Here is a 15767-nt window from a genome sequence, read left to right as displayed (position 1 = left end):
CAAACCAAATACAACGAATTTACAATACAATGTTTATATTGGCAGGTGAAATACTATGAAGGTGATATAGTGTTGCAATAAAGTTACATGGAAATAATTTCCATTTTGCCATAAGGTCTCAACGTAATGAAAAACATAACTTATTATGTCAGCATTTGACTATCAAGGGTATATACTTTCATGCGTTCGAGTCAAGGTTAACACTACGTGTGCCACTGTGCCGAATTGGTCAGCCGTGTTCATTTTCTCTGGATATCACCTCTTAGGTTGTAATACACAGCTTTATCGGTTTCGTTTACGGAATGGAGAACACACTCGTAGCAGAAGTAAAACTGTTCCTAAAAATCAAATTCATACATAAGTGCAGTAATTAAACTTCTGAACAACTGATAAAATATTCGACTTTATCTAGTCAAATGAAAACAAGTTAGTACATTTGACATAAAAAAAGTCATAAAGTAAAATAATGTCATGGCATTGCAAACAAATTCAAATTTAATAATCAAATTTAATGGTTACTTTGTCATGAATACTGTCAAAGATTTCGAATTTAAAAACTATAAGTGCATTTATTAAGTTAACTAACACACATACATAGGACTAAAGAAGTAATTTATATTACTTATGGACATTCATATGAAACCAGTAAAGTTTAAGTGTGACTCTTATTCAGTGTATGTTGAACCCTGAACATTGTGCCTCTTAATAGACTCATTGTTAATTATCTTCATATTTCATTTGTCACTGCGGTTTTCATTGTCTTATTGTGATACAAACCCATTACCAAGCGTTATGAACCATCCGTTTTAAGAAGTGATTCACACTTACCTTATTTGGAATAGCGAGCGGTCTTCTAGCTCTGATTTTCTTCACCGCATTGACCACACTGACTTCATCATATTCATCCAATTGTTCAAGTAATATCAAGACAACACAAAAAAGGCCGCTCTTTCCTGCACCGTTTCTATAAAAAAAGTTATATATCGTCTAAAAATTAAAAACACTAACACATTATCGCTTCGAATATTTGCTTTTCAATATGTTTTGGATGTCTAATTTACAGTGTTCTTCACACTGTCAGTATTACATTAGTATTTCAGGGATAATCGGTTCAACGTGAAAGAGAATGATAAAAGTATGTTTGAAATATAAACTTAGACGAAATTTGAAGCCAACCTGGAACTAAAACAATGTATGTACGTACAGACAATGCAACAGTATCGGTCCACTCAGGTTAGAGGATTTGGATACGGCTTCAACCTCTTTGATGAAGGCAACGAAGCTTTTTGGCGACTTAGGCACATTGTGCTTTGTATCCCAGTTTAAATATTGAAAGTGTGGAATTGTCACATCTGTCTTGGTCTATAGTCCAATGAAAACATAATATATACAGACAATTATTGCGATGCAACTTTGCCAATTTATTAAGGGCAGTTTTTTTAGTTTTGTGGTGGTGGTTATTGTTGTTGTTTTTGTTTCTTACATTTATTCTTTAAAATATTTGGAGGTATGTTTTCTAAAAAGACGTTTATATAACTGAACAAAGAAAAAGAGAATGATATTTCGCTAATGTGTGCACAATCAATATGTCTGAATCGTATCGTTCCTTCGTGCTTGAAATGAAGCATTCTTTTAACGAAGTATCTTGCACTTCGATCTGTGTTTGCTTGAACGGAAATTATTCTCTTCTTCATTGTTTGATTTTCACCAGGAAAGTATATGCCTAGTCCCTGTTTAAAACAATTAATAATTGAACTAGCAGGAACAAAAAGGTATAGACCTAAATCAGATAAAAAGAGGGTGTTACAAGTGTTAATATGGTTTAGATATTACTGTTTTTTTTGTAAAAAGTCGTAAACTCATGCCGTCAATGATTTCTATGCCTAATACAATACATAAAAATGTTATGCCATAATGGTTACGTCATGTGTTGTATAAAAATGATAATAAAACAAAACAAAGACACTATGTAAATTTCACTTAAGGGCAAGTGTGGAAGTAGATGCCAATATTCATTTTTAAGCTTTCTTGCCAGTTTACATTTTACCTTATTTTTTTCCATTGATGCCTCCATACTAACGATACAGGAACAGTTTTCTTGAACAGCAAGTGCAATGAAATCGTAAACTGTGTCAGGAAGAGGTGTTTTTGCAACCAAGAAGCGTTTTTTTGTTTTAAAACTCTGAAAAGAAAATTCGTCAGAACAACATAGTATTTTTTTCCCGTTCTGTTTTTGTTAGGCTTTTATAATATGCCATTATAATTTCTATTTTATTATCATTTTTGTCTTGAATGGATTGGACACCAGCTATCGAGTTACAAATCTAAAGCAAATTATAAAGCAATGCTAACAATACACTTACGTCGATGTCGCATATCTCGGATTCGTCTGTTTTCATCAACAGATTCAGATGCGGTCTGCTGGAGTCACCTTACAATACAAATTACAAAACATATAGGTAATGTTTACATAAAGAAATATGCAACGGACTAAGCAATGTAAATACCAAACAATGAAGAGCATGTAAATCTAGTATTATTACAGATTCTAAATAATTACCTACATTTATAAAAAAAGAGTAACAAGTTTACTATTTATATATGAGTTTTATTCTACTTAATACTTGATATTATTGTTTACATTTTGCGTCCAATGTAGACAATATGTTACACGCTTGTAGGCGATGTAATCTTTGTACCTGGTATATCCGTGTGTTTCCTGTACTTTTTTGCCAGAAGCCGATTCTTTTCCGTAGCTAACAATTCCTTATCCGACTTTTGCTCATGATCCGATTGCATTTTCTAAAGAATATTTCAATTGCAACATTGCGTTTAAAAAATCTTGTATACAAACTCGATGCATGTTTCAAATATCGATTTGTAACATTATGATAGGTGATACTTTGAAAAAACAATCCTACCTCAAACTGCTCCTGTATCTCTTGTTTTCTGGATTTGTCCATATATTGACTGAAGTGTTCTCTTCTTATATACACACAATCCGTAGTCAATGTATGGACCAAAGCTTGGTGAATAAACTTGTATTGACTCTACAGTAGAAATGATAAATATGTGTTGTGTGGCACTTTGAAGGACAACAAATGTAATAAAGAGCGGTGCTTCCTACAAGTTGCACCAAATAACTAATTAACAAATAATAATAATCCTACCAAGGTCTGAATCATGTTGGGTCTGTTCTGTCTCATGTTGCCAACGCATCCCGGGATATCTATAGCTCCTTCTGTCTGACCCTCTGTTGTAAGAATGTCAAGAGCTATGTAGGTTCCAGTCCTTCCTACGCCAGCACTGAAAGTACGCAAAACTAAATAGTCTATGACAGAAGTATTTTTATCAAAAGTCTTACATGCAATTTCGAAAACGGAATAAAGCTGAATTAACGGAACGTTCCTTTTCAACTTGGGATTCCTATTTCATTTACTGCGTTGATGTTGCGATTGAAACATATCGTTTTCACCTTTTTAATTTGAACAATTTTTCTATTTTGACCAGTGTTTTTGTTTATATTCACAAATCAGAAAATAAATTGCTAGTTACAATTGGCCTCTTATTTACATTTCGGCTGAAAGTGAAACATGTTCATAAAAAAGATTTGTACAAAAGTATTTAAAACAAACCTACATAACATAGATTTTTGTATTTGAATGTTCCGCTGCAATGTTGACAAATTCTGCCACAATTTTAGATTTTTTTTATATGTTTCATCAAAACATTAAGAAGCATCTTTTTCACGGACTCTGATCGACTGCTGACTAACAGAATCGGATCGACTGCTGACTAAGAGGCACTCGGAACGACTGCTGATTAAGGCAGACTCGGATCGACTGCTGACTAAGAGGCACTCGGAACGATTGCTGACTAAAACGGACTCGGAACGATTGCTTACTAAGACGGACTCGAATCATTTGCTGACTGAGACGAATTTAGATTGATTACTGATGCCGGCGCGACATTATTGTTGTTTTTTTTTTATTTTCTTTACTTTTTGCAAAAGCAATTTAATATAACGTAATTATGAAATATTATCAGAAATGAATTGTATTCATATACATCAAAATTGAAGATTATAGGCCGATAACATTTTGATATAATATTGTTTGCGATTATTCATTGGTGTTCTATATTCGTTACAGGCCAGGACATGGACCGTAATTATCAGTATATCTGAACCAAAATTTGACATCAAACCTGCAGTGCACAACTACTGGTCCATCGAAGGTATTCGATAAGGCATTCACCCTTTGTCTAAACTCTATAAAGGATGTGATGTCCTTGTCTGGCCAGCTCGTATACTGTAGATGATGTAGACTTCTTTTTTTAGATTTCTGGTACCATTTTAAGAGAAGAAAGATAGGTTAAACATTGTTTGATATAGATTATATTATTATGTTTTAATTGTTTTGATTGTATATATCCACCATGCATACTTGTTTTGATAACTTAACTATTACTGATTAATGAAAGTGTACACGTTTATACGTCTGTTAATTAGTTTGACACTTTCATCACAAAATAGAACGACTCAATTTAAAACAAACTTTTTCAATGATTAGCCTAAGGCTTAAAAGCAGACAAATTTGTTTTAGTTTTGAAAACAACGACATATACAGCAATATTAATTCCATGGTTATAAATCAGACTAAATTGTTTTCTGGCGGATTGGGCGCTAAGAAGCATCAACAGGGATAAACGTTACCTATTAATATTGATGTACCTAGTTAAATGCTCGGTTTGATCCTGGCAGACGACATTATTTTAAGGACATACTACTTTAATATAATATTTTCTGAGTTAATTTCAACAAGATTTATATTTTTAAATATACATCTGATACATTGGATAACAAATGCAATCAAACGATAAGAAATTGTTCACCTTTATGTACTCCCTTGTCCTTTATTAATATTTCTTAACGTTTTTACATTTGCTTTTCAACAATCACATTTGCAAAAACCAATGGGTCACAATATATATACAAAATTTGGGTGATTTACCTATTTAATTTATTTTGACAAAGCGCTTGGTTGATCTCGTTACACCTTTACACACGTACACACTATCAATTCCGTATATGCTACGTGGGGAATTTCGAAAGTCATTACGTCGTACAACCGTATTCGCCCGCTTTCAAGTTATGCTATGATTTGCTTATTCAAATGATAAAATGCCATTTGCGTGTCGTTCTAAATAACTAGATATGGTTTTACTACGAGTTAAGTTTTATGTCAAAAGTACACTCCGATTGCACTTCCATAGACGATCGCATATCTGTGTTATGATGAACGCAACATATTCTAAATACCACAAAACCGACCATAGTGATTGGTTTAATAGCGGAAAATGTATTGGATGACGTCGATGAAACAACGCAAATGATATCATTCAGCCGAACTTTAACTACGTTCAAATGCCTATGAAGCATTGTTTTGCATTCATATAGTTCGGTAATCCCAAAAACATTTATATAGAGTATAGATTAAAACACTGATACCATTCAAATTGAACTCGATCTGTGTAGGAAAACATTTGGTTAGTGCAGGGATAATGTTTTCATTTACTGTTGAACCGCAGCACTCAAACATTCAATTATTAAATCGAACAGTCAATAGACCGATTTGAAATAACCAATTTGAGTGTACCTTATAAAGCGTAAAGTGTCTCCAAATGAAATCTGCGTACAGTTTTTCATCGTTGCACACAACCTTTATATCGCCGAACATTTTTCTTTGATAAAAATCTGGCCAATATTGCTCGCATTTGGTTTTCTGTAAAGAAATATTCAATAATATGTTAATATGTAGTTCAAGTCCATGTGTTGTCATTTCATTACGCAACCATAATGTACTTAGAATGCCATTTAGATTTAAATTCCCTAAACTTATTTCTCATTCTACCCACATCTCACCGTTTCATGTCAGGTCACAAAATTCGATAAACTATCACCTTACCGTTCCCTCTACCAAATTGGTCAGCATAACAATCTTCTCCACTTTCTGTTGCCAAACCATTTGCCAAAATTGGCCGAAATCGCCGAGCTGCTTAACCATAGGACCTATGTACGGCATAAATGATCATAAAAATACGCATTTATATACACAGCAAATATTTATACCCGTAAACTAAAATGTTAAAAAGGACCTTGGTTACTAGTCCAAATAGTTTGTCGTTAACTAAGGTAGTTTTAACATTGTATTGTCAGACTACAAATCGATGGGAAAGAAGTATGTGACATTACCCAATGTAGCAATATATGCATTTCGCCTTCTGAATCCCTGAAAGAAAATGTAAATCATGTTTTTTATAATGACTGTTATTAAGTGAGAAAGTTTATATTCACTCCATACCAAGTATGCAGTAAAAGGTGTACCGAAGTAGTGGCTTTAACAAACGGGCAAAGGAGAATCAGCCATCCTTCAGCATGTACATTTTTTAAGATTGTCTGTAATGTTTAAGGAAAAATAATTTCATCCTTATGTACAAAAGTGTTATATAACACTTTCTACAAAGACGCTTTGGAATTATTTATTTCCTCATCATTTTTGTAAGAACAATAATAGCTTATACTCATAATAACACAATGGATTGAGTGCAAGCCCGGCTTTCACTTATGTTTGACAAAATAACGATATAATTACAATAAGCCTTTTTAAACTAACTAATTAAATGCTTTAATAAAACGGCATTCTTTGTTTCAACAAACAACGTATGGAATGGGAATAACAATTTACACTACCACTGCCTGTGTTAGAAAAGCAACATACGTCTATAAAGCTTGCATTAATATAGTCTGTTTCTCCACCGCGAACTAAAACTCGCGTATCATCATCTGAAATTAAAGAGGTTAAACATCAATTCATGCAACGCATAAATCTGGTATAAATAGTATATGAACCTACAGCATTAAGAATTATTTTGCACATCTTGAAATATTTGCCCTCCTGTTTTCGGCAAAAAGGAAGCCGGTCAGTTTTCCGTCTTATACAATTAGCTGAATGATGTCACGCTTATCCAGTTAGAGCCCAATATTGATATCACCAATGCCGTTTGCCTGTTTTACAATATGAACCTCAGTTGTTTTTCTATTTAAATACTAAGCAAATGTTAATAATGAAAGCAAAACTGTATTGAGAGAAGTGATCTTACACGGGTAGATTCCTCTGTACCTATTTTTGTGCATGTTTAGTTTCGTTTGTGAAACGCCATAGGCTTTTACAAGACCGTATGGAATATTCTGCAAGTTAAAAACAAAATATAAAAAAGATTGTCGGGTTAAAAGACATTTCATTTATTTGTTTTAACAATTTAATCGAGTAATATTAAGTATCTCAATACGACATATCTGCACGTAACCCTCATCTTCAAGAAATGAGAAATTCAGAATATAAAAACATCAACGAGATGCACAGTACCTGAAATTCTTCTTCTAGGTCCTTAAAACATAGATTGTGTACATATTCCGGTAGATCGGTCACATGCAATTTGATTTTGCTAATTTCTTCAGCGTTGTTGTAATAAAAACCTCCATTGTCCTCAAATATTACTGCGGTTTCCTTTGCAGAAGCATCATCTTCGTCTGAAATATCGTCACATTCAGATAACATGACTTTTCCAAAAGCACAAATTTGTTAGAAATATTGTATAATCTATTGCCTAGTTTAAACTTAATTTTGTCTGCAATATCATCATGTTCAGATAACCTGACCTGCCGTAAAGCACACATACGATTGCAATATTGTTAGATTGAGTGAAAAATGCACAAATGCGTTTTAATTTTCGTTGGATTGTGGAAACATGAAATTCTTAAAACTTAAATTCGTTTGCAAAATCGTTAGAATGAGATTTTTAAAACACAAGTTTGTAAACAATATTGTTAAAATGAGTAAGCATGACCTTTTTGGAAAAACGATTTCGCCAGCAAAATCGTTCTATTGAGCTAACATGAGCTTCATGAAAATTGTCTGCCTGCAATATCCTTAGTTACCTTGATTTAACACTACATGAATATTCGCCTTTCAATTCAAAGGGGATTGCTCATTTGTTACCTCTTTTCCCGAAAATGCATCTGAAAAACGCTGATTTTATAATTATTGTACCTATTAATACCGAAATTGCAGAAAAATATAAAGAAAAGTATAATGACATATTCTGATTTTAGTGCTGAGCTAACCTACGCTGTACAGTCAAGAAATATTAAGAAAAGCGATTTCTTTAACAACTCGGCCACAATGACTGATTCCACATTGATGGGTTTTTAACCTTTATCGAACACATAGGCAAAATCGCGTGATAATGTGATAAACCAATTACGCAAAAAATCCTTGGTGAATGTTGTTTCTAACGTTTTCCAAAAGTATGGTCTTCAGAGTCAATACATGTTTTATTGAACTAACATTAAATTGTTTTAAATATCTTAGTTTTAACTCTCCTAACGATTTGCCTCACTCTTTTTGTAATATATTTTCTGTAATAAGTGCATTTTACATACAACGAACTGGGCCATATAACACGAGAATAATACAAGCATTAATTAACTTTATAATATTAATTTAAATAACAACATTACCAATTTCTAGATTGTCTTCTGTCAAGATAGGCGTCCTTTCATTTCCGGACCTTGTTGGTGGACTCTGGTAATTGGGAATTCCTATGACGGTGACAGAGTGAAAATTGTCGGTATCCCCCTTAGGGTTCTTTGCTCGGGTGGTTCCTGGGGACATGAATGTGACAATTATCTTTAATTACAGATTGGTCCGTGTTCACATTGGTCGATTTAATATTCGTTAAAAACAGAGAAGGAAGATAATATATATACTAAGTTACTCTATTGGACTTTGTTGTGCGGGTGTGTAGTTTTGTATTGTTGGGAAAACCGGAGCGCCCGGAGAGAAACAGTGTGTTGGACTTGATGACCACCAACTAAACAATGTATTTTATATTTATACAGGTGAATTATCATTGTCAATGCATAAAAATCTCTTATTAGAACATTATTGGAACATAAACGTACAAAATAAAATAATAATTACTACTCTACATTCAAACACCATAAATTATTAGCTCACACTAAAAATCATTACTAACTAATAGTTCATACGTACTTCCATTGTTCATATTGGGGTACATCTCCAACAAGTTCTCAGGTTCTTTTTCATTTGCTTTGCTTTTAATTTTCAAATTGACTCTTCTGAAATAACATCGTCATTTTGTTTTAGTTAATGTTTACAGTTGATAGAATAAGTTGTAAAGAATGATTAACTGATGCGTAAAATTAATTTCCCTTAAGACACACATATATATTTAGTTTATTACCTTCGTCGAAGAAAAAACAGTTCAACAACCACAATGGCAGCAAGAACTACCACTCCTCCGGCAATACCAACACCAAGTGCTGCTATTGGCCAGTTTTGTTTTCCCGCTTCTGTTTCAATAACTGCGGACATTCCAAGAGTGAAATGAAAGATCAAACGTTCATAGAATAACGAGCAAAACAGGTACATACTTTTTGGCAAAAATACTCTAGTTGTCTTGCACAAATACATTATTTTGTATTAACGAGATATCACTTTAAGTATTGCGCAAAATACACCCTCAAGCCAGGAGCGGTATTCATAAAACTTCTTAAGATAAGATGTTGACTTAAGTGTGGCATTTTTTCCTAAGTTTACCATTGTTTTCTTAAATGCTATTCATAAAACTTATTATCTTAAGAATTTCCTAAGTTTTCATACATCGGGCAAAAAGTTAAGAAAACGTCGGAGGTGTCTTAACTAGTTAAGAAAAGTTCTTAAGTCGTTTAATGGTAAGAGTCGGCCATCTTGAAATGAAATCAGCGTCAATGTTATTCTAAATCTCATTGTGAACATTTAAATTATTGAACGTTTTTGCTCTTGATAAATTCATATGAATGTTGCGCTCTTTAGAAACCGTTTTTTTTTATGTACATTTCTGTTAATAAAAATAACCATATTTGACCTTGACCAACGTATTTGCGATTTTTCATTCCGTAAACAACATCAACCGGATAAAAGTTCATCGTTTACAGTAAGTTGTATGAATATTTCTTTGAATAAAGCAACATTATTAATCCAGTAAGCGGTTTATCAAAGGATTTATGTATTAACTGATTGAGTTTTCGAAATTAAAGAAACTTTCAATGGGTGGGGAACCACTTTTTTCTGAAACATTGCCACATTGTCAGTCTTAATAATACTGAAAGAAAAATGTTCTGCCTGTACAATTACCCCATTAATTATCAGTAATCAAGTAGCACAATCGTTGACTGTCTAACTAAGTCACTTCAATTATTTCTGACACCAGTAAAAGGTAAAGTAATGCCCAAGTCAATTGTAACCACACCCCCTCCCCCGCCTCAGGTCCGGGGGTATACCGGGTATAGCGGGGAAAATGAGCCATGTTTTTACTTTCCACGCAGTGCCGAGTGACTGTGGTGGTTTTTGTTTTCGCACCAAAAATAGCGGGGAATGGTCCTAACTTAGGATGCCCCTGGGGTGCGGGGGTTTTTGGCATGGATTTGACTAGCAGTTTGTCCCCGCAGGGTTAGGATTTTACGGGGGTGGTTGGACCGAAAGTCAAAATCACCGCTAATCCCCGGACCTGTGGGGCCGTGGTTACATCTGACTGGTGCATAATCATAGGGATCAAACCCTTGGACCCTCGATCGTTGGATCACCCATACTTGCAGGGGGCTCTTGTCACCTAAGTCAACCTGGCAACTGTTTCTTTACCACCCCCAACTTTTCAAAATGACGAATTATCATTCTGCTGATATTTTGTTTTAGGATATCCAGTCCATGTATGCAGTTGGAGCTGATAGCATGTATGCCATGTACAAGTACATGTGTAGGTATTGATAACAGTTGTATAACATGAATGTATAAAATTGACATTTTTTAAATGTCAAAATAAAATTGGACAACCATAAACAATAATCAAATATGAACCTAAGACTTGTGCGCGTATCCGAAATAATGGCTCCAGCTCTTTTTGGAGCTACATATAGATAAAATAGCAAATGACACTTACAAACTAGAGACAAAGAGCGGACATCGTGATAAAGTAAGTAGGACTCGTAATTCTACCTAATACACCAATTGTAAGCCCTATATGAGAAATCGAGGAATGCATTGCCATTTAAATGTGCTTACTCTTCAGTGAAGTTCACATGTATTTCGGTTATTTTGTAAATGTTTGGAGTAATACAAATGATTCTCCCATGAAACACATTTATTTGGGACTGCATTCCCGGATTTTTCAAATAAGCCCTCATAATCGTTATATTATGTAAAATAAATAATCATACTCATATAATGAGCCCTTCTATTTGTCTCTCACTCGGCAGTGTCATTTGCTCTTTTCTATTATAGCTCCTAAAAGAGCTGTAGCCACTTTTTCGCACTCAAGCTGTGGCAGCTGGTAGGTTATTGAAGGTACTGGGATGGCCTTGGCGTTGTAATAAGGGCCACCAAACTGAAACCTCGCGTTCATAACTCTGACTTCAATGATTTGATAGTTATGTAAGCCTTTTTCAGTTCAATGACTATAAACAATAGCTTCAGAGTGATCTCATATTTGGTATAATCTCAGAACTTCAATTATCCTCTATTTTTATATATATGCTATTTATATGTTACAGTTGCTTATAGAGATTTATCAGATAAATTGATATTTTTTCTATTTCTGAAAAAAAACACTCAATAAACTGTTATTTAATATCCTTTTAAATCATATTTTAAAAAGATATTTTATTTATATCAGTGTTAGATCATATTATATTTTACCGAGTGAGCACCAAACACCAAGTCCACAAGTGGTGTAGCCACGGGTGAAATATTTACTTTTATTTACTGTAAGTATTCAAGGTGTTTTCACAAAAAAATATATAATGTTCTTACACTAAAAAAACAATTATCCTCTATTTAGCCCTGGCTTTCCTGTGATTTATACAAATTTATAAGTAAACTAAAACTGGTATTTCACTGTTTCAAACTGTGAATTAACATTTTGATATTTTTCACTGTATTTAAATGTTGACCGCCCCCCCCCCCCCCAACTTCAAATTATTAAAACATGCGTGTGAACACGACAAGTCTGGGACACCATTTCAACGACGTAGTGTCCAAAATAATGTTGCGTTTTTGACTACCCCTTCCGAAATACTGCAAGGAACTGTCATTTTAAATCATTTTAGGCATATCATAAAAAGGAACTTGCTTGTTTCAGTGTAAGATTGCAACATATTTCACCTTATTAATATTAATAGTATATTAATCACTCTTGGTACGCCACTCGTGAAAATAAGGTTTTGGTGCTCATACGGTGAAATATATTATGATCTTACATTGAAACAAAGAATTTTTCTCTATACTCTTTTAAACTGATTTTGTCTTATTTTTTCTATAATCAGTATGTAAACACATTATCGAATCCAGGGAGGGAGTCACATGTTTGACTGAATAGGCCCATCACAGTGGCGGCTCCGGAATTGAAGTTAGAGGTGGCGTTTCTTAGGGGCGCAACCTTTGACATGCGCCCCTCCTTTAGAACCGAATGTGCATAGCATAAACTGTTTGCATGTGGATTTGGGGTTACTCTCTCAAGAAAAATTTATCAATTTGTAATCGGAATGGTGTATTATGAGCTTATTTTGTTACTTCGACGATTTTTGAGGGGGCGCGCGCCTAAATCCGCAATTGCAATTCAGGGGTCAGAATATCTGACCAATTCCCAATGCCAAATAAGTATACGTTTTTCCCAATTTCAAGGAAAAAAATCCCAAACTAAAATGAAAATGATGTCACGAAGCCTGGCTTCTCTACCATACACCTTGTCACTCAGCTGTGGTTATAGCGCGGGAACAATTGTTCATTCACAATGAATATTATAAATGCATTTTAGCACTTTAAGGTGACATTCATGGTTATGTACGATAATATCACAGAGAAATTGTGCCGAAACTGATGATTTTGTTGATTTTTTAAATTAAACTATTGCCAATTATTACACGACTTTAAAATAGTACTTTATCCAAAATTGAACAAAAGGATACAAATTTGCTTCCAAAACCGTAAAAAATAGACGGTAGCTTTTTTCTTTAAAGAGTATTCAACACATAGCAACGGGACTTAAGAAATTCTGATGAAATTCCTAGGAATCCTTCATATCTTAAGTTGAGATTTACCAACTACTACTTAAGAACGTTTATGAATAGAACTTAAGATAAATGAAATTCCTATCTTAAGTTGAGACAGATTTCATTTTTCTTAAGAAAAACTTAAGAAGTTTTATGAATACGCCCCAGGTATCATAAAGACAAAGTATACTAGAAAATAATAAAATAAAAATTCTTTACTTTGAGGACAAAATCTCCCCTTGTATTCGGTTTGGCAGCCGTAAAAACACATTCCCGTCTTTTCGGAACAAATCGTTTTGTTTTCATTTGGTGTACAATGCTCATCACAGGTGTTTTCACAATGCTTTCCAAACGTATTCGTAATGCATCCATTTGTACAATTTCCATTAATGTCACACATGGAGTTTTCACAGGTATTGTTACATTCCATTGTACAGAACGGTCCGTATTTTGTGTTATTTTTGCATTGTGAACACAATCCATCTGCGTGATCGCAAGATAAACATTCTGGATCACACTCATCGTCACAGGTTTGATTCCAGTACCCTTGGGTGCATCCATGAAGACATCTTCCCGAAGACGGATCGCATTCACTGTCGACGCATTGAGAATTGCAGGTTTTACATTGTCCATTGTAGTGTGGAAAATACCCCTTTCTGCAAATTTTACAATGAATGTTATCAAACGTCTTTGTAAAGGAAACACAGTTATCGATGCTGCCCAAGCAACACTCATTATCATTTGCATAATATGAAATATTTGTGCATGAGTCGCAACCTACTGAATTTACGCAAATATCAGTTCTACATGTACACTGCTTCTGTGTATTTGAATACCCAGCTTTGCATTCGGAACATGAATCGTAGTGGTCACATACTTGACATAATTCCGGGCAGGTGCTTCCACATGACTTTCCGTAATATCCATGTTTACATGTTAAACAGGATCCGTCTTTCTTTATGCAAGTATTGCTCTTGCACCCATCGGGGCAAGTTTTTTTACAAGATTCCCCAAAGTACCCGTCATTGCATGAAACGCAATTTGTCTCGTTTTCGCATGTATTATACATCTTAGGACAGCTTTGCTCACACATTGGACCATATTGTCCGGGCACACACTCATGGCAATACCCTGATGCTTTTGATTTAATAAATTTATTGTTTTTGCATTGGCAACTACCTAATTTAGTATCACAACTGCCATTTATGCAGCCTTTACCGCATTTGTGTTGACAGTAATCACCATAACGTCCCGGTTTACAACGTTGACAATTCAAATCCCCCGTACAAGATAGACAGCTACTTCTACATGGCTCGCTGCACATGTTTCCAAAGTATATATCGTCACACGTGTCACATCTATCCCCTGCCCAACCTTCTTTGCATTTGCAATATCCGTCGGCATGATTGCATGTTCTTAAGCAGCCTAATGAACACCTATGTGAGCAGTCGTTACCATAATATCCTGCGATACACTGGTCACAATTATGTCCAGTATAATATGCATCGCATTGGCATAAAGCTATCGTTGAATTACAAATACCGTGTATGCAAGTGTCTTTACATTGATACTGACATATATTTCCAAATCGACCGTCCGTACAGGAAGTGCACTGTGCAGACGTAGTGCACGATATACAGTTATAGGGACATGGTGAACAAAGGTTTGACTCTAGAAAATATCCTTTAATGCAACCAATGCAGTTTTGGGAATTAGTACATGTGCACCCTAAAACACATTCCTGACATACACCTTTATTTGAATAGTATCGAGGTTTGCAACTTGTACATCCTTTTAGGTTATCACATTGAACACAATTTGCATCACACATGCAAGCGGGTCCATAATAACCTCTGTCGCATGTAGTACAACCAAGCTTTGTATCACAACTGAGACAATTGTCTCCGCAGTAATTTTCACATTTAGAGCCATAATAGCCCTTATTACATTTTGTACAACCACTCAAAATGTTACACGTTTTGCACTGACTACCACATTCATCAAAGCAAAATCGTCCCCAGTATCCTTTCACACAAGAACTACAATGACCATCCGACTTCCAACAAACATCGCAATTTCCTCTACATTTGTCATTGCATGTTTTACCCCAATAACTTCCTTTGCAAGAAAGGCATCCTTTGGTTTTGTCACATGTTTCACAATTAGTTCCACACCAAGATTCACAATCGAATCCGTAGTAGCCTGTCCTACACTCGCAATAGTAGCCATTATTGCGTGCACATCGTAAACAATTAGAGTACATGCATCTGTAGTAACACCTCTCACCCCAGTATCCATTTTCACACCCATTATTACAGTAACCAGTGTTTTCACATTTTCTATAGTGTCCGTAAGCGCAGCAACCACAACCGTGACACTCATCTGGAATTTTTGCGCATGTTGCTAGAAAAGATAACAAAAATAGTTATAAACGATAGGCCAATCATTTGGATTGTATTCATGTGGTACTTAACAAAAAGTATTTAAATTGTATTGAAAAGAGTATGAAGGGTATCATTGGTACAATGCAAAAACTATATTTAAGATGTACAAGGCGAAACAAACTGAATTTAGCTTTAAAATTTTGAATTACATATAG

The 15767-nt window shown here is 34.5% G+C and overlaps 1 protein-coding gene across 1 annotated transcript; it reads right to left on the bottom strand.

Annotated features, from left to right (window-relative positions):
• Positions 1–214: 214 nt before the first annotated feature.
• LOC128205791 (receptor-type tyrosine-protein phosphatase kappa-like) lies at positions 215–13837 on the bottom strand. The gene is made up of 19 exons (XM_052907752.1): positions 13388–13837; positions 9328–9448; positions 9117–9202; positions 8582–8725; positions 7428–7591; positions 7162–7249; positions 6780–6844; positions 6254–6290; positions 5967–6070; positions 5658–5783; positions 4207–4343; positions 3171–3306; positions 2922–3050; positions 2700–2802; positions 2364–2431; positions 2048–2182; positions 1205–1362; positions 829–964; positions 215–338 (listed from the first exon to the last, which is right to left on the bottom strand). The coding sequence occupies exons 1-19, from the start codon at positions 13596–13598 to the stop codon at positions 240–242; spliced, it is 2247 nt and encodes a 748-aa protein (XP_052763712.1). The 5' UTR covers positions 13599–13837; the 3' UTR covers positions 215–239.
• Positions 13838–15767: the final 1930 nt, after the last annotated feature.

The sequence above is a fragment of the Mya arenaria genome, chromosome 10 (genome assembly GCF_026914265.1).
Source record: "Mya arenaria isolate MELC-2E11 chromosome 10, ASM2691426v1".
Taxonomy (NCBI): domain Eukaryota; kingdom Metazoa; phylum Mollusca; class Bivalvia; order Myida; family Myidae; genus Mya; species Mya arenaria.
The sequence above is the reverse complement of the archived record's forward strand: the minus strand, read 5'-3'. Positions and strand labels throughout refer to the sequence as shown.